Source organism: Macrobrachium nipponense, chromosome 27, assembly GCF_015104395.2.
Source record: "Macrobrachium nipponense isolate FS-2020 chromosome 27, ASM1510439v2, whole genome shotgun sequence".
Lineage (NCBI taxonomy): Eukaryota > Metazoa > Arthropoda > Malacostraca > Decapoda > Palaemonidae > Macrobrachium > Macrobrachium nipponense.
The window spans coordinates 963,570-984,111 of record NC_087216.1 but is presented as its reverse complement, the minus strand read 5'-3'; the positions used below and the strand labels follow the sequence as shown (position 1 = coordinate 984,111).

General features: G+C 35.3%; 1 protein-coding gene across 1 annotated transcript; it reads right to left on the bottom strand.

Annotated features, from left to right (window-relative positions):
- Positions 1-6,905: 6,905 nt before the first annotated feature.
- On the bottom strand, positions 6,906-20,236 carry LOC135200483 (phospholipid scramblase-like). The gene is made up of 3 exons (XM_064229133.1): positions 20,171-20,236; positions 17,696-18,198; positions 6,906-7,062 (listed from the first exon to the last, which is right to left on the bottom strand). The coding sequence occupies exons 1-3, from the start codon at positions 20,234-20,236 to the stop codon at positions 6,906-6,908; spliced, it is 726 nt and encodes a 241-aa protein (XP_064085203.1).
- Between the last annotated feature and the right edge of the window lie 306 nt (positions 20,237-20,542).

Below are 20,542 nucleotides of genomic sequence, written 5' to 3'. Positions count from 1 at the left end.
AAAATGGTTAATGAAGAACAGTAGGAGAAGGAAAACCAACCTAAGCATGGCGATGGATAGACTATAAGAAAGCCTTCGACATGATACCACACACTGGCTAATAGAATGCCTGAAAAATAATAGGGGCAGAGAGGAAAATACCATCAGCTTCCTCAAAAATACAATGCGCAACTGGAATACAATACTTACAAGCTCTGGAATAAGACTAGCAGAGGTTTAATATCAGGAAGAGGGATCTTCCAGGGCGACTCACTGTCCCCACTACTCTTCGTAGTAGCCATGATTCCCATGACAAAAGTACTACAGAAGATGTGGGGATGCCGGGTACCAAACTCAAGAAAAGAGTCAACAAAATAAACCATCTGATGTTCATGGACGACATCAAGCTGTATGGTAAGAGCATCAAGGAAATAGATACCCTAATCCAGACTGTAAGGATTGTATCTGGGGACATCAGGAGGGAGTTTTGGAATAGAAAAATGCGCCTTAGTCAACATACAAAAAGGCAAAGTAACGAGAACTGAAGGGATAAAGCTACCAGATGGGAGCAACATCAAACACATAGATGAGACAGGATACAAATACCTGGGAATAATGGAAGGAGGAGATATAAAACACCAAGAGATGAAGGACACGATCAGGAAAGAATATATGCAGAGACTCAAGGCGATACTCAAGTCAAAACTCAACGCCGGAAATATGATAAAAGCCATAAACACATGGGCAGTGCCAGTAATCAGATACAGCGCAGGAATAGTGGAATGGACGAAGGCAGAACTCCGCAGCATTGATCAGAAAACCAGGAAACAAATGACAATACACAAAGCACTACACCCAAGAGCAAATACGGACAGACTATACATAACACGAAAGGAAGGATGGGGGGAGAGGACTACTAAGTATAGAGGACTGCGTCAACATCGAAAACAGAGCACTGGGACAATATCTGAAAACCAGTGAAGACGAGTGGCTAAAGAGTGCATGGGAAGAAGGACTAATAAAAGTAGACGAAGACCCAGAAATATACAGAGACAGGAGAAAGACAGAAAGAACAGAGGACTGGCACAACAAACCAATGCACGGACAATACATGAGACAGTCTAAAGAACTAGCCAGCGATGACAATTGGCAATGGCTACAGAGGGGAGAGCTCAAGAAGGAAACTGAAGGAATGATAACAGCGGCACAAGATCAGGCCCTAAGAACCAGATATGTTTAAAGTACGATAGACGGAAATAACATCTCTCCCATATGTAGGAAGTGCAAAATCACGGAAAAATGAAACCATAAACCACATAGCAAGTGAATGCCCGGCACTTGCACAGACCAGTACAAAAAGAGGCATGATTCAGTGGCAAAAGCCCTCCACTGGAGCCTGTGCAAGAAACATCAGCTACCATTGCAGTAATAAGTGGTACGAGCACCAACCTGAAGGAGTGATAGAAAACGATCACGCAAAGATCCTCTGGGACTATGGTATCAGAACGGATAGGGTGATACGTGCAAACAGACCAGACGTGACATTGATTGACAAAGTCGAGAAGAAAGTATCACTCATTGATGTCGCAATACCATGGGACACCAGAGTTGAAAGAGAAAGAGAGGGAAAAAATGGATAAGTATCAAAGATCTGAAAATAGAAATAAGAAGGATATGGGATATACCAGTGGAAATCGTACCCATAATCATAGGAGCACTAGGCACGATCCCAAGATCCCTGAAAAGGAATCTAGAAAAAACTAGAGGCTGAAGTAGCTCCAGGACTCATGCAGAAGAGTGTGATCCTAGAAACGGCACAACACATAGTAAGAAAAGTGATGGACTCCTAAGGAGGCAGGATGCAACCGGAACCCCACACTATAAATACCACCCAGTCGAATTGGAGGACTGTGATAGAGCAAAAAAAAAAAAAAAAAAAAAAAAAAAAAAAAAAAACAAAAAAAAAAAAAAAAAAAAAAAAAAAAAAAATAATAATAATAATAATAATAATAATAATCTAAGGGTTTTCATTTTCATATTTATGTGTGTAATTTTTGATGCAAGTTATTTATTTACAATGTAAAGCGAATAAAAAAATAGATTTATCTTCATTCATTAGCAAAGCTACGAATCAATCGTTATCTTGTTTCAGTTATTATAACTCTTTTTAGTTTTGAAATGATTAATTTTTGTACATTGAACCTCGTTTTCAAATAATCTCAGTATTCTTCCAAGCTCTTCGCATTACAGAATGAAAAAATATGAAATATTATTTTTCCTTTTGTTAAAAAACTAAACCAGCGAGAAGCTTGATAATATTGGGATATTATCACTAGAACATAATAAAATCTAATCAACTCTTATAACCACTTTTTAAAATAATATTTGGGATATCGATTCGTAAGGATCCACCTTCAACCCGTAAACCATCCACTACCTCTCTGTTTCATTCTCTGTTCTCATTAAAACCTAATCAACTCTCTTACAACCACTCCGGGATCGTCAACCTGTGAGGAATATCTTTAGCATCCATTTTCGACTCGTAAACTATCCGATACCACTCTCCTTCTATTCTCTGTACTCGTTAGAATCCAATAAACTTAATCAACTGTCTTCTGGGACTCTTTTTGGCATCTTCAACTTCTGAATTCTGTCGTCTGTGGACATAATACCTCGTTAATCAAGTTGGCATCTTCAACTGTTTATTTTTTCTCACTTTCTGGCAACGAATGTCCTTTTAATAAGTCCTTGTCAGAAGTCTTAATGAAATTCTAATGTTTTTTCACTCCCCCCCTACATAGAGACAGGTCGTGTATATCCCAGGGGACAGGATTCTGTGTGTGTGTGTGTGTGTGTGTGTGCATCGTTAGCCCAAAACTCATTACAAACTTGTGGGTGATCTCGAAAATAAACGTGCCACTAAAGTTATAGTTCATTCGTCTAGCGGACTAGAGAGAACGATTCCCTATGAACTCTATTCTTGATGGAATTTGTTTTTATTTGAGTAATAAGAATGATAAAAGATTACAGACCATCCTGAGAAGAGCCTGGAAGGAATTCTTGTGCTGATTGATTTCGTTTGTGAAAAACAGGAGATTTCAAGCTTCTATTGTGACAAAAAAAAAAAAAACGTAAAAAAATTAATGTATTGGTCACTGAACGAAAGATTCATTCTATACTTCTATACTTTTTATGATATACCAACCGTAATATGGTGACACTATCATTATCAAGCTTTAGACATGACACTGTTTAAAGATAAACCACAACATTATTTCAACAGATTTAAACTCTCTTTTAATCCAAAACAAATCAGTCCATTTGTTTGGGAGCATGAAACTCTATATTAATGAATTTATTCAGTTTTAAGAGATGTAAGATTTATATTTTACTCCTTAAAAGCAGGCAGTTAATTTCAATTCGTGTTTGGCTCTAATAAACTTGATTAAAAATTGAAAATTGACTATTCTAATTTCTGATATATATATATATATATATATATATATATATATATATATATATCTATATATATATATATATATATCCATCACAAATTGGTAGTCATTTTTAATCAGTTTAGTTAAAAAAATTATTAAAAAATACCTACCCAATTTTTCTGATATATATATATATTATATATATACATATATATATAATATATATATATATATATATATATATATATTCACACATATATATATATATAAATATATATATATATATATATATATATATATATATTATATATATGTATATATATATCACAAATTGGTGGTAATTTTTAATCAAGTTTATTAGAGCCAAACACGAATAGAAATAGAAATTTTATATATATATATATATATATATATATATATATATATATATATATATATATATATATATATATATGTATATATATATACATATATATATGTATATATATATGTATATATATATACTATATATATATATATATATATATATATATATATATATATATATATATATATATATATATATATATATATATATATATGTATGAAGGCTAAATTCCAAGATTGACCCAACTGTAGGAACTTCTCTTACGCCTGCCACAGACTCTAGGGAACTCAGGAGAAACTCAGATCTCTAAATGTTTTACTTAATAAAGTTAGGAAACTACTTTCGAGGGCGACAGTGTCAAATGGGGGTCGAGTTGAACCCAGAAGTGAATTCAAATTTGGGTGATGACGTCAGAGGTATAGTCTCTCATATAAAGTGTGTTCTTGTTAGAGACTTGTAATACAGAACTTTAAGACTGCTTATTATCAAATTAAAGTATTCAATTAGAACTCTAAAATTTCAAATTTTCCACCTTTGCTCTATTATTGAATATGAGGTAAAGATAAAAAGGATTGTATGCGCACATTACAAATAGATAATTTATCGAAGAATACGGTTACATCTGTCACTGATATCTAAGTCAACAAGGCGTGACCAGACCTCCAGCTTACTCGAGATGCGTGCACGATTTTCCCTTTACGCATAAGTTGCAAACATTATATTCCTAACTTAATGCAAATTATAATGTGCTAAAATCAACGTTCAAAGAATACTGTCAGCTGTATTCTAAGTTTAAATGTCTGAAGTCAGTCCTTCAAAATTTGTCTAAGAATGCAGTCAACTGTATCACTTAACCCTAGATTTCAAAGCCTGAAGTTACACCTTAGCAACATGATCTACCTAAGAATACTGTCAGCTGTATTCCAAGTTGAAAAGCCTAAAGTCAGTCCTTCACAATTTGTCTAAGAATCCAGTCAACTGTATCACTTAACCCTAGATTTGAAAGACTGAAGTTACATCTAAGCAACATGATTTATATAAGAATATTGTCAGCTGTATTCCAAATTTAAAAGCCTAAAGTCAGTTCTTAACAATATGTCTAAGAATACAGTCAATAGTATCACTAAAACCTTCAGTAATAAGCCTGAAGTCACTCCTTAGTAGCATAATTTACCTAAGGATACTGTCCGCTGTATTCTAAGTTTAAAAGCCTGAAGTCACTCACACCTTCATGACATAACATGGCTAAGGATAAAGAGAATTGTATCACTAAAACGTAAGCAAGCTTAAAAGTGATTAACTTCTGACGACAACAATTTCCATCCAAGAAAGCAGCGCTTGACAACCGTGACTCTCGTCTCTCGTCGAGCCGCGAAAAGGCTCTTTACTCGAGGGAAAATGAAACTTTTACGCTGCATGAATATTAATGGCCCCTCCCTCAGGTAATCTGAGAAGGATTCCTCCGGCGGGGAAAATTCCTCAGGAGGAGGAGGAGGAGGAGGAGGAGGAGGAGGAGGAGGAGGAGTTTCAAGGTTCCTCTCGTGTGAATAAGTAAGGAGGATGGAAAAGGAGAAGAACGAGTGTGGGATGTCGTGGTTTTAAATACAGAGGGTGATTAAGAATGTCAGAAGAATTTGGGGGAAGAGGAGAAGTAGGGAGATTAAAAATGGAGGATAAAAACGCAGTGAAAGAATAACAAATAAACAATGAACCAGAGATTGATAAGGTAAACTTAGAAGGGGATGAAAGACAAGTATAAAAAGAAACTGTAATGATGACACACAAAAATGGAGAGGAAGAGAAGAGGAATTACCAAAAAATAGAGACATAATGTTGAAGGAATTAACAATCCAGTAATATATATATAAATTACATATACATTTCTGGTTTTGTCCTCAAATCTTACTCTTGAAGAAAAGAAGAGGATGTTTGTCTTCCTAAACTTAATGAGAACGACAGAGGGACGAATTGTGTTTGGAGGTAAGACGAGCTAGATCGACCCTCCCTCTCTCTCTCTCTCTCTCTCTCTCTCTCTCTCTCTCTCTCTCTCTCTCTCTCTCTCTCTCTCTCTCTCTTTGTCATTTGTCTGTCTCTCTATCTCCTCTCTCTCTCCTCTCCTCGGGCTCTCTAATCTCTCTCTCTCTCTCTCACTCTCGATAATATGTCCCGACGAGTCCACAGGGTTATTCGCAAAAGAACGCGGCGGCTATCTCTCCTGTCGCCAGTGATAAAAAATAAAGAAAGAGAGAAATTTCTTGCTAAAGATCCTCATTCAAGCGAGAAACTGCGTGACATCGGAAGACAGACAGGAAGGTTTCCTCGGCTTTTTATTAAAGGGGCATTGTTCCCCAAATCATCTCGTCGGCTTCTCAGGACCATATAGATGTCCCCCTTTTCTAGTGACCATACTTCCTCACACAAAAACACACACACACACACAATGTATTCACATACACACCCACGTACACACAGTGTTCACCCGTACTTGCTTGTAAAGTAATTAAAATCGCATACATGCACTGTACGCAAACACAGGTTTGTGCGTTAATGTTTACACTTGCCTACTTATAAGTAATTGTCTGTTTGTGCTATTTATACACAAACACAGGGAACAGAACACATACGCTGCACTAACGCACTCATATTTGTGTGCCAGTGTTCACCCGTGCCTACTTGTAAGTAATTGTCTATTTGTGTCATGTCAGCACAAACACATATTAAAGGAACACATACACTGCACACGAATACAACTGCCTTCTTGTTCGCAATTGTGTGTTTGCGTTATTTACACACAAGAACACTAAACAAGCCCATACACTACACACAAAACACTTACGTTTGTACGTCAGTATTCACCCTTGAAAGCTAGTGATTATCTGTTTATTTTATTTACACAAACACACACAACAGGAACACATACAATACCCACAAACACACACGTACCTACTTGAGAGAGAGAGAGAGAGAGAGAGCCTGATTTCTTGAAATCAAGATTCTTGCACAAAGAGAGAGAGAGAGAGAGAGAGAGAGAGAGAGAGAGAGAGAGAGAGAGAGAGAGAACACGCCATTGTTATGCAACGGCCGTTAGGCTAAGGGCGTGTGCCTCCGTCAGGTGAAAACTGTCAAGAGAAACCTGGCTGACGTTTATGGAATCTACGATCTCTCATCTTCAAAGATTTCTCGAAGAAGACGATCATCGGCGATCGCTGGATTCGGAAGGACGATCGGAAATCGATCACTTCGAAGGAATATGGGAAGATTTCTTGGGAAAATTGACACCTGTTTAAACAAAAAGAATACGGAGGGAACCGAGTTTTTATTTTTGTGGGGTGGGGGCCGGGTTTGGGGGGAAGAGTTGTAAATAAGGTTATTTTCCTGTCGACTGGGCCTCTCTCTCTCTCTCTCTCTCTTTTCTCTCGCTTTTATGTAATTGATCATTCATTTGCTTGTCTATCTGTCCTTTAGTATGTTTATGGGAACTGACAAATATCTCTGTCTGTCCTGTCTGTCTGTCTCTCTCTCTCTCTCCTCTCTCTCTCTCTCTCTCTCATATATATATATATATATCATAATATATATCTATCTATATATATATATATATATATATATATATATATATATATATATGGATAGATATAGATATATATATATATATATATATATATATATATATATATATATATATATATATAGAGAGAGAGAGAGAGAGAGAGAGAGAGAGAGAGAGAGAGAGAGAGAGAGGAGAGAGATATTTGCCAGTACCCATAAACATACTAAAGGACAGATAGACAAGCAAATGAATTATATATAAGAACTACATAACTATATCATATAAATTACATAACAATAATAAAATATTTCCATTTTTCAATGTAGAGATTATTATTATTATTATTATTATTATTATTATTATTATTATTATTATTATTATTATTATTATTAAATGCACAATATTAATTTTTTACATTTTTATTCTACTAGATAAAACATAAATATCCTATGCTAAAACTCCTGTATCATTAACTCAACGCGAAACGCCATTTCCAGATCTTTTTAGAATCTTCCATAGACCTTTCCTAACTCCCAACAAGAACAACAACAAAGTAGTTTGTAGGTCTACTCCTAAGCGAAAATAGATTCTTGCGAAGATCGTAGTGTCATATTTCAACAGAAATGAGTCGATTTTCACGAATTTTTGAATAAGAAGAAGAAGAAGAAGAAGAGAAAAAGAAGAAGAAGAAGAAGAAGAAAAACTTCAAAAGTACCGCCGGACGAATCAAATAATGATGACGACGACCTGGAGAGCCAACAAAAGACATGGTTTATTGGCTAAGCAATAACCCGCCTTCCCTTTCTTTTGTTACGGTGGTATTAAAGCGTTCTCGTGTTTGTTTGATGTTTGGGGGGAATTTCTGTTGGTGTAGGATCCATTAAGCCTTCAAATGAAGTTTGGGGAGATGTAAACTAATAGATATCATGCAGAGTTTAGCATGTGTTATATATGTGTATATATACATATATACACACATTATGTATATATACATATATAATTCATTATACATACATTATACATATATGTTTACATACATATATAACACGTTATACATACATTATACATATATACTTACATACATATATAATACGTTATATATACATTATACATATATGCTTGCATACATATATAATACGTTATACATACATTATACATAAATACTTACATACATATATAATACGTTATACATACATTATACATGTACTCTTACATACATACATACATAAACCCCTCTCTTTTGTTGGCTACCGAGGCCATCACCGTCATCATTTGGTGGCCTTTTCTTCGACGGCACTTTTGTAGTCTGCTCTTGTATTATTATTTTCCTTTCGTTGAAAGATCGACGCATTTTCATTGAAATGTCTCTAATTTTGGGTCCTGTAGTCTCATTCCCTGTAATTCTTTTGTTACTATGTAAAAAAGAGATTACCCCTCTTTTATCATATCAGACTTACTTCTATACTTGGAAAAAGGGAATATTTATTTATTGTTTCATATTTTTTTGCAATTTTCATTTACCCCTTTTTTATCATAACCGGCTTACTTCTATACTTGGAAAAAGGGGATTATTTACTTTTTTTTGTATTTTTTTTGCAATTTCATTTATCCCCTTTTTAATCATAACAGACTTACTTCTATACTTGGAAAAAAGGGAATGTTTACTTTTTTGTCATTTTATTTGTTTGTGGCACTGTTACTTGGAAAAAGAGGATTATTTACATTTTTTAAAATTATTTTTGCAATTTCATTTACCCCATTTTTAATCATAACAGACTTACTTCTATACTTGGAAAAAAGGGAATATTTATTTTTTTTTCATTTTATTTGTTTGTGGAACTGTTACTGTAATGTCTGTGATTGACTACAGTATCTTAGGCAGATGTTTAGCATTGATGGAAGTCGTGTTCAGAAATGTGCACTAAACACTGTGAAACAGCCTCCCAGAGGAAGTCGTGCTTTGGGAACTCCAATGGGTCAAGCGAAGGTGCAATACATTACTACCCGAATGGTAATTTCCTAGCATTTTAGAACATTTTTTATCTATCTTTTAATATTAATTAATTTCTTTTAATAAGTGGGGTCTCTACTTTCTGTATTTCCCTTTACCTCTTGTTACTTCCTCCTAACAAACACCATGATATTCTTTGGAAGTACGAATTTTAAGTCAGTGGCCCCTTTGGTGGGCTCGTTCCATATGAATAGGTTCACCTTCTGAATAATAATAATAATAATAATAATAATAATAATAATAATAATAATAATAATAATAATAATAAGTAATAATAATAATAATAAAACCCTTATCTAAAAACAAAAGCATAATTAAGACATATATATCTAACACAATTTTATTCCAAAGTTGCAGACAGAAAATGAATTGCATATTGTATTGCAAAAATCAATATCTGGCTGTCTCAATAAATTTAAAAATGTTAAAAAAAATATTAGAGAGAGAGAGAGAGAGAGAGAGAGAGAGAGAGAGAGAGACTTACTTCGCAGTCCAAACTCAATTGCAAATTTAAAAAATAAATCCTCTCGGAACAAAGTTAAGGAGAGAACAAAGGAAAAGACTGAGAACTAATTCTTCTTCTTCTTCTTCTTCTTGTGAACCTCGGAACTCCAACAAAGGAACCAAACTTGATTCGACGCAAACTTCGGCCAGATAAAACTCCCAGAAAGGGAGTTTTATCTTCTTTAAAGATCCCATACGCGTATTAATCTCCGCTGAAGCCGAGGGGAATAAATTATTATTATTATTATTATTATTATTATTATTATTATTATTATTATTATTATTATTATTATTATTATTATTATTATTATTATTATTATTATTATTATTCATAATATGAACCGTTGTTTATATGGAACAAGCTTACAAGGCCCATGTACTTGAAATTCAAGCTTCCAAAGAATATGGTATCATTAAACATAATAAAAACTCTCTCTCTCTCTCTCTCTCTCTCTCTCTCTCTCTCTCTCTCTCTCTTGGAATATAATTAAATTAACACATTTATCCATTTCTCTCTCTATACTTCTATTTAGTAGATATTAGTGTGTATATGAGATTAAATTTACAGATGATTATGTATTGTGCATCATAAGAACGTTCTAAGACAAGCAGCATCAAAACAGGTTCCAATTCCATTTAAAAAAAAAATAAATAAGAAAGTACTAAATTGGAATTTGATTCCAGTTTATACAATATATTTACAGAGCGTCAGCGTAAAAATACATTGCTCTCATGAAACCTTTCGTGAAGCATTTAAGGTCCATTATGAATTGAAAATATATCAAAATTCGTGTCTCTTCGTCAAGAAATAAAGGAGACAGAAATATTAATTCGAAAAGCCTAGCATCACGATAAAGGAGTCATTTGAACCCACTGTTGCAAATGTTGCAACGTTGCAGTTTTTCCCTCGACAACGACCAAGCATTTTGAGATGGGCTCTGTTGCAACGAAGGCATAAAAGTGACTTTTTTGATACTCAAATGCAAGAGTTTGCATCTTGCAATTTCACGTTACATTTTTTTCGTGTGGGGGTGGGGGGAGCTGGGAGGAAATATATATACAAGTGATGTTTATGGCCTCGCAGAAATCAGGCTCGAAATATTCCCAGCATGTTGGCATCAGCGAGGACATAATTGCAAAATACTTTTTCGCCAAGTGGGCAAATTTTACAGCAATGATTTGATATGAGATTTTCTCAGGCCTCCCCCCAAAAAAACTAACCCTCTCTCTCTCTCTCTCTCTCTCTCTCTCTACCCTTTCTTTTAAAGCTTTCGTCTTTCCAATGCAGGTCTTTTCTCATTGTTTTCGAATCCTCCCCTGTAAAGGACAAATTCTTCACTTATTCTCCATCGTGATCCTAGGCTAGAAGTGAAAAGTACATCCAGAGAGCGTGGGAAGATCGAAGTTATATATTATATATATATATATATATATCTATATATATATATATATATATATATATATATATATACATATATATATATATATACATTGTGTCATACCAGCTCGCTCAGCACAGTCAGACCCCCCTAAGCTTCGAGAGACTCTTTCCTAGGTGTCCCTTAATATTTCGTCAGTAATACTAAGCCGCCAACGGCTACTCTAGGCTTCATTTGCATATATATTAGACCCCAAAGCGCTTCCGCCCACAGTATTATTGCCTTTTCCAAGACGGAAGATACTAGGCCTGGAAGATCTTCGCGTGAGCAGGTACACACGAGTGAGGATTTAGCTTAGAAAGTAGGTGACGTGAGTACTTGGAGGAATATACACCTGCAGTCTCTCTCTCTCTCTCTCTCTCTCTCTCTCTCTCTCTTCTCTTTCTCATCTCTCTCTCTCTCTCTCTTTCTCTCTCTCTCTTTTCACTTGGAGTTATTCTAGTCAACTTATTTAAAACATACGGAGTTCACGAAATGAAACTTAATATTCCTCTCTCTCTCTCCTCTCTCTCACTCTCTCTCTCTAGGAATGAAAGATTCACGAAAGAGGATATTAAGTAATTCTCTCTGTCTCTGTCTGTCTGTCTGTCTGTCTGTCTCTCTCTCTCTCTCTCTCTAGGCATGCAAGATTCACGAAAGAGGGTATTAAGTAGTTCTCTCTCTCTCTCTCTCCCTCTCTCTCTCTCTCTATCTCTCTCTCTCTTAGAGCTGATAATCGGAAACTATTTTTTATTGGGGTGGTTTTCATCTGAGAAAAATCGAGAGAGAGAGAGAGAGAGAGATAAACTGCACTTAGGAAAATGTACACACAACATTCACAAAAAGTATTTATCGAGCACGACACCAACTTAATGAACCTTTCCCCCAGAGCGAAATAGTCTAGAACTTTATGCGACTTTATAATCATTTGGCGCGTTTGAGCCAAAATCTATCCCCTAATTAGGTCGACCGCGGCTGCAATAAAAGCTGTTTTATTCGATAACTACGACCGTCATGCAAATTGCTCGCTACAGTTCATTAAGTGTTGGAATAACGTGGAAATTAGGGTCTGGAACTCCAGTCTTTGGTTTTGTGTTTTTATAAAAAGGGGAACGTTAGTTTCTCTCTCTCTCTCTCTTTTGCAGTTTACCAAAGCTAGTCAAAATTTACGAAAATTGACAATATAAAATTCTCTCTCTCTTCTCTCTCTCTCTCTCTCTCTCTCTTTTGCAGTTGACCAAAGCTAGTCAGAATTCACGAAAATGGACAATAGAAAATTCTCCTCTCTCTCTCTCTCCTCTCTCTCTCTCTCTCTCTCTCTCTCTCTCTTGCAGTTGACCAAAGCTAGTCAAAATTCACGAAAATCGACAATAGAAAATTCTCTCTCTCTCTCTCTCCTCTCTCTCTCTCTCTCTGAGTTACCCAAAGCTAGTCAGCTTTTTCGTTATCTAAAAAATTCACCAAAATGAAAAGTAGAAAATTCTCTCTCTCTCTCTCTCTCTCTCTCTCTCTCTCTCTCTCTCTCTCTCTCTCTCTCTTTAGTTGACCAAAAGCTAGGTCAGAATTCACGAAAATGGACAATAGAAAATTCTCCCTCTCTCTCTCTCTCTCTGTCTCTCTCTCTCTCTTTTGCAGTTGACCAAAGCTAGTCACGAAAATCGACAAATTAAAAACTCTCTCCTCTCCTCTCGAAATCCCCTCCTCTCTCTCTCTCTCTCCTTCTCTGAGTTACAAAGCTAGTCGCTTTTTCGTTTCTAAAAATTCTCCAAAATGAAAAGTAGAAAATTCTCTCTCTCTCTCTCTCTCTCTCTCTCCCTCCTCTCCTCTTCTCTCTCTTCTCTCTCTTTAATCAAAGCTCTTCATATTTTGCTATCTCTCTCTCTCTCTCTCTCTCTCTCTCTCTCTCTCTCTCTCGTGAAAGCTCTTCAATATTTTGGATATCTATAGAATTCATGAAAAGGAATCTTATGGAAATTTTCTCTCTCTCTCTCTATCCCTCTCCCTCCCTCTCCCTTCCCTCCTCTCTCTCTCTCTCCTCCTCTCTCTCTTCTCTCTCTCCCCTTGTGGCAATACTGGAAACGACCAGATACTGGCATTGTGTAGGAGGAGAATTAGCAGACGTTCTCATCAAGGGATGAGAATGAGTCCACGTGGACCAATCATTCCCAAGACGTAAACGAGACCGAGATAAGAGTCTCTTTGGCGAAAGGGAGACGCCAAAGAAGGCGAATGCAGTCAACTAATAGGAGACAGTTTCGCTTTTCGAAAGGTTTCTGAAGAGATGCACCGGGCCAGACTTTGATGCAGGAATGCGCATGATTTCAAAACAGAAGCTAAAAGTAATTTTAAAAAGTTCACCTTGCTCTAATCGTTAACAGCATTCTGTTATAGGAATAGGAGATGAATAAGTAAATATAAGGCAACGGTAAATAAACTCGCCCATATTATATGTATAAATATATAATAGATATTATATATATATATATATATATATATATATATATATATATATATATATATATATCTTACACCCTTTTGACAAAACTACACAAACTGGAAACCCTTACCTGTCGACAGCGACGCCTTCTATCTGCAAACATGTCATTAGGCCATTAAGCTCATATAAATACGAAAATATACTACTTATTACCCAAAGCAGATGAACATAAAATAGAACAAAATGATTAATAAGTCGTAGTGATAAAAACCCAAGTCTGCCCCACAAAGTAAACTAATAAGTTATCATTCCACTCTCCTGGCTAAGTATTCACTCCCAGACCCAAAGTGTCGATCGTTTCATTGTATTAGTCAGGATAGAGGATCCCGTCTCTAATATCATGGAATAGAGCCCATCTGTAATAAAGATACATAACATAATATTAAGTAAAAAGATGCACTTCACACTTCTCTCTTTTCAAAGGCAATATTAAGTAAAGAGATACATTTCACACGTCTCTCTTTCAAAAGCAATAATAAGTGAAGAGATACATTTCACACTTCTCTCTCTTTTCTAAATCATTTAAAATATGTGCCATACCTTTATGATGGGGTTTTCTTACGACACCTGGCGTTTACCAAACCGACCTCTTTCCTATCACAAAAGGAATGTGTCTCTCTCGCAAGTGCCTCGGTCGGTTAGACCTGTGACATTCGTACAAACGAATGTACACACCCCAAACCGCCCGGGCAACAGTATGGACAGCCTCCAGATTAAAAATGCTTACGCACCAGATTCCTTCATTCAAGAAGGTTACCTCTACAGCTCAATCTGTCTCCAAGACATGATATATATGTAATTCACTAACACATCACACACTTGTAAGATATATATAATGAAAGGAGCCCATAAAAACAGCAAATATAGTGTTTCTCTCTCTATATTTTGGTGTTTCTAAGGGTTCCTTTTATTAGATGGAATTCTGTTATAACAGAACATCTTTACCAGTCATATATATATATATATATTATATATATATATATATATATATATATATATATATATATATATATATATATATATGAATGGTAAAAATGTTCTGTACAACAGAAAGAAGCCCATCCCAAAAAAGCCAAAATATAGAGAAAATACTATATTTCAGAGACTGCTGTGTCTCTCTTCAGATTCATTTACCTGATAAATGAGACGAGTCTCTGAAATATATTATTTTCTATCTATATTTTGGCTTTTTAAAAGGCTTTTTAATGTGCTCCTTTTATTATATATATATATATATATATATATATATATATATATATATATATATATAGTATATATATTATGTATTATTCATACTACACACATGAACATACACACACAAAGACATTCCTTGCAAATCTAATTCGAGTTTCTTGCACTTCTTCCCTTTATATCCGTCAAAGCCACTGACCCTACTCAACTCCTCACTAACCCCTCACCTACGTAGACACTTTCCTCACTCGTTCATCTCCCTTCGGGAAGCAAATCTACTTAGGAGTGTTTGGCTCTTCCAGGCAGAAGCTGGAATATTTCCTGGAAGGGAGGGGGAATGTTGAAATGTTTCAACGAAAGACTTCGTAAATGTTGGAATGTTGGGGTGGAGGGTCGCAGGAAGACATTTCAACCTTGAGAAATGATGTTAGATGAAAAATGGACATGACTAAATATTCTTGTCTCGTTCACATATAAAAGGATTAAAACTTGTTTCAAAGCCTTCTGTTTTACTATTATTTATTTAAAAATTAAAATTATTTGTTTTACTAACATCTATATGAGGAATGAAACTTTTTATTGACATTTCTATAAGAATTAAAAATTTTTGTAATACTTTCATTTATATAATAATCAAAACCTTTTGTTTTACTATTATTTATGTAAAAAATAAAAATATTTGTTTTGCTAATATATATACGAGGAATGAAACTTCTTACTGACATTTCTATAAGAATAAAAAAAATGTGTAATACTTTCATTTATATAAGAATCAAAACCTTTTGTTTTACTATTATTTATGTAAAAATTAAAACTATTTGTATTAATAACATATATACGAGGAATGAAACTTTTTTACTGACATTTCTATAAAAATTTAAAAAAATTAATAATTTTTTTAATTTGTTTTACTAGCATCTATATGAGAATTGCAACTATTTTATGTACATTTCTATAAGAACTAAAACGTTCTATTTTGTTTTCATTCATACACGAATTAAGCGTTTTGTTTTGCTATTGTTTACATAAGATTTAAAATGTCTTAATTGTTGACGCAAGAGTATGTAAATACGCTTTTAAAATACGATCTGATATCACCCTCCACCCTAAGAAACATATTTGTGAATGATCCAGGAATAATAACACATATTTACATACATATATCTGAATGAATATACGAATAATTACATTTACTATTTTTGAAATGTAACTCACACGCTTTTCTCGCAGATATACGTTTACCCAACCCTCGGATTACATTTCACGGCAATTACGCATCTACTGTCGTAATTTCCTAATGCTATATTCTTTTTGAAGTCACAATTATAACAGATTACATCAGATTACGTAATGAGCGTGACTGGTCTTCCCCAGCGTAATGTGTTGGTGTAATATACAGAGTTACGTTAGCGAATGAAATCGTATTATCTTTATGGAGTTATAGAACAGAAGAGAGAAGCAGAAATCTTTGTGAAAATCAGTGTTTTAAGAGAGAGAGAGAGAGAGAGAGAGAGAGAGAGAAGAGCACTAAGCTCTGGAAATGGTTCAAGATATGCCTTGAAATTCAGAGAGAGAGAGAGAGAGAGAGAGAGAGAGAGAGAGAGAGAGAGAGAGAGAGAGAGTTTGATCTTGTTTCAAGTTCCCCATAGATTATATTACCATAGCTAAATGAAATATATGCTGACAGATCCTAGTTACGAACAGTTTGAAAAGTCAGCATTTAAAATCTAAAAAAGAATCTTAGTTTAACAAAACTGTTTATCGCAAACAATACTGGCAACAATTATATATAATCAGACATAATGAAATATTTCACGACATTTAATTTTTTTTGTACGTTCTTTTATCTTATTGATGTCCCTAAACAGACGAGATATGTTAGTGGACTTGTATGCAATAATATGATAAACTTTATACCCATCTGCAGAAATAACTTACATTGGACTGTCAATGGTTTTTTTACGTTTACTCAAGTCATTTGGGCAAAATTTTCAATTAAACTTAGAGATTTACAAGAGATTTATTCTTTGTACCCATTTTTAAATATAATCTACCTAAGCAATCTATATTTATGCCTAATTACAGCAGAGGAAGGTAATATAATGCTTACCACAGTATTTATGCATTTTCCAAATTTTTGCAACGAATCTCCAATCACTATAAGCATGACATGACGTGATGCCAAATGCCAAATTTTATGGGGCGAAGTTTATATTGCATCAGGGTTAATGGCAAAAGATGTATTTAAATGGAAATTGATGAATAATTCCTCGGTGATTTTTCAGTGAAGCTTTTTACTGGCGTGGTCTGAAAAGGGCGTGGCCGTTTTCAAATAATGATTTAACTTACGAAATTCGTCATGTTTTATAAGTGGACTCTGGCTTCCGTTTTATCGGTACAGTGGAATGAACATTCTCATGGATTCTCATGGATTCTGACGGACATATTGGCTTTGTAGTGACGAGCATATCCAGAAGAGTGTGAGGGATCGAGAAGTTATGGGGCATTGTATTTCTTATAAGTCTGGGGATTTTCAAACTCTTTCGAGCGGAATATTTTGAGAAAATTTTCACTAAAGTCTTGAATCGAATTAACATAACTAGATGGATAAAATTTTTTTTTTGCAAACATAGAAAGATAAACTAGCACGGAAAGACTGGCTTGCCTGCTCTCTCTCTCTCTCTCTCTCTCTCTCTCTCTCTCTTTGATGTCACTGCAGGTGGGCGTTATAATGATACTACTTGGACCAGGTGACATTAATGGTAGTAGAGCACGTGAGACTTAGAGTGGCGCTTGGAGTGATGCAGTAGATGAGGGAGGGAGTGTTGGTGGTAGGGTAGATGAGGGAGGGATTGTTGGTGGTGAGGTAGATGAGGGAGGGATTGTTGGTGGTGAGGTAGATGAGGGAGGGAGTGTTGGTGATGAAGTAGATGAGGGAGGGAGTGTTGGTGGTGGGGTTGATGAGGGAGGGAGTGTTGGTGGTGGGGTAGATGAGGGAGAGGTTGTTGGTGGTGGGGTAGTTGAGGGAGGGATTGTTGGTGGTGAGGTAGATGAGGGAGGGAGTGTTGGTGATGAAGTAGATGAGGGAGGGAGTGTTGGTGGTGGGGTTGATGAAGGAGGGATTGTTGGTGGTGAGGTAGATGAGGGAGGGAGTGTTTGCGGTGAGGAAGATGAAGGAGGGAGTGTTGGTGGTGGGGTAGATGAGGGAGGGATTGTTGGTGATGCAGTAGATGAGGGAGGAACACTTAAAAAAAATGAAGACCAGATAACATTGAAAAAATAGAAAACAAGTCGATTGCAATGATGGTGTCAGCATGAATCTTTACTTGTAATCAATAAATTTAAACCTGTCCTACCTTAATTAATCTTCTCCCCTCCCCCTCCATCTTCCCCTCCCCCTCCCCCGTCAATTCCCCTCACTCCCCTTCCCCTCACTCAGGTATCTAGCTGAGGAAACACCTGCACAAGTGAGAAACCATGTAAGTGAATCTAAAATGAATTCAGTCTTGTTGAACCTAAACACACCTGAGAAAGCGTGCCTGATTAGTTTACCTGTTGTGGCTTCTCTCTCTCTCTCTCTCTCTCTCTCCCTCCCTCTCTCTCTCTCTCTCACTCTCCTCTCTCTCTTCTCTCTCTCTCTCTCTCTCTCTTTATGTAGCTTTTTTCCAGTGTCCATTATGTGAAAGTGCTGTTGTGTTTTGGACGTATTATGTGTGTAGTTATATATCTATATATATATATATATATATATATGTATGTATATGTGCATATATATATATATATATATATAACATATATATATATATATATATATATATATATATATATATATATATATATGTATATACATACAAGGCATATATATATTCAGCTTAATTATACAAAGAATGTTGACAAAAATTTGTTTTATAATGCTAATAAACAAATATTTAATTAAAATTGGATTTTAAACAACGCTTATTCACCATCCTTGAAATCTTCCATTTATTTTGGATTTCATTAATTAAATATTCAACTGAAATATTTGATTTTCTTCTATACAAACTCGTTACAGTCGTCTAGCTATTATCATTGGTTTGAATAATAAATTCAGTGATATCTACTAACTGTGACATTGATTCGTAAATAACTTTGCATTTAATGCTCAACCTGTATTGATTAAGATTTGAATTAAATTCGCAACATCATCAAAGAAGCCTATGATAATTAGTTTATCAAGCGTTTTTGATGACAAGGAAGAAAATTCAATGCAATGAATGAATTTATTTTTTCCAATGATTGTTCGGCAGTATAATAGATTAAGAAGAGGTTATACGGATTCCACTTGTATCATTAACAATAGTCAATAGGGGTATTTTGGAAACGCTGTCAGTAGCATGTTATTAATACATTTTCATCAACAGAACCATTTACAGACAATGGTAGACACACACATACACACTCTCTCTCTCTCTCTCTCTCTCTCTCTCTCTCTCTCTCATACACACAAATGCTATAAATACACAGGCATTTTATGTTATTGTGGTTTAATACTTGTGGATATAAATACACACACTCCCATACATCTTTATTAAACAAAACAACAATACATCCACGCCCTACTCCTCTCTCTCTACTCTCAATCCTCTCTTGGATTCTCTCTCGTCCGTCCTCCTCTCTCTCTCATACACACACACCCACACACACATTTATAAATACACAACACACACAGTTGCTTTCTCGTTCGCTTGCCAAAGCAGTAGGTCCCACAAAATCCAATGAGTGCCTTAATCACAAGCAAAATAATGAAGAAACAACATTCACCTTATGTAGGGCCCATGGCATGACTGCCTGCTATTAAGAGCGAGTTTGAAATGGAGAGAGAGAGAGAGAGAGAGAGAGAGAGAGAGAGAGAGAGAGAGAGAGAGAGAGAGAGAGATAATTTTCAAATGAATTAAAATGTTAACCGGAGCTTTCGTTTTTTTTTTTATTGGAGTGCACCTCTATCTTTTGTTTTAGGAGAGAGAGAGAGAGAGAGAGAGAGAGAGAGAGAGAGAGAGAGAGAGAGAGATATTTTCAAAGGCATCAAAATGTTAACCAGCGCTTTCGTTTTTTTTATTTATTCGTGTGCATCTCTATCTTTTGTTAGAAGAGGAGAGAGAGAGAGAGAGAGAGAGAGAGAGAGAGAGTGATATAGAGAGGAGAGGAGAGGAAGAGATAGACGAGAGAGGACTTACCACCAGCAGTGCAGCCAACACAGTTGCCGGAATCTGTTTACTAGACGTGTGCCATATACGTCTCATGCATCAAGTGGATTAGATAATTAGGCCCAAGGTTTAGCGAGCGAGTATTTCTTGGGCTAAATTTGGAGCCAGTCCCTTCCGTTAGTGAACTCGACCGCTTGGCTTTTTTGTTGTTGTTTTTATATGCTTTCTAAATCATATTCACGCTGTCCGTTGGAGAATGTACTGGAGGAACAGTCTGGCTGAACTGGGCGGTGATAAATAAATATTATCTTTTCGTTACCTACAAAGATTTATTACAAACTGGGTGATAATAAATGGATATTTTTAAATCATATTTTCAACACTACGAAGGTTTATTAAATA

What these genes read in the sequence shown, in the direction of transcription:
- LOC135200483 (XM_064229133.1), bottom strand. Translation starts at nt 20,236, where the DNA reads ATGAGACGTATATGGCACACGTCTAGTAAACAGATTCCGGCAACTGTG. An exon ending in TGTTGGCTGCACTGCTGGTG is followed by an intron (nt 18,199 to 20,170) that starts GTAAGTCCTCTC and finishes ATTTTTTTTAAG; the next exon opens with TGTTCCTCCCTCATCTACTG. An exon ending in ATTAATGTCACCTGGTCCAA is followed by an intron (nt 7,063 to 17,695) that starts GTAGTATCATTA and finishes TTGTTTAAACAG; the next exon opens with GTGTCAATTTTCCCAAGAAA.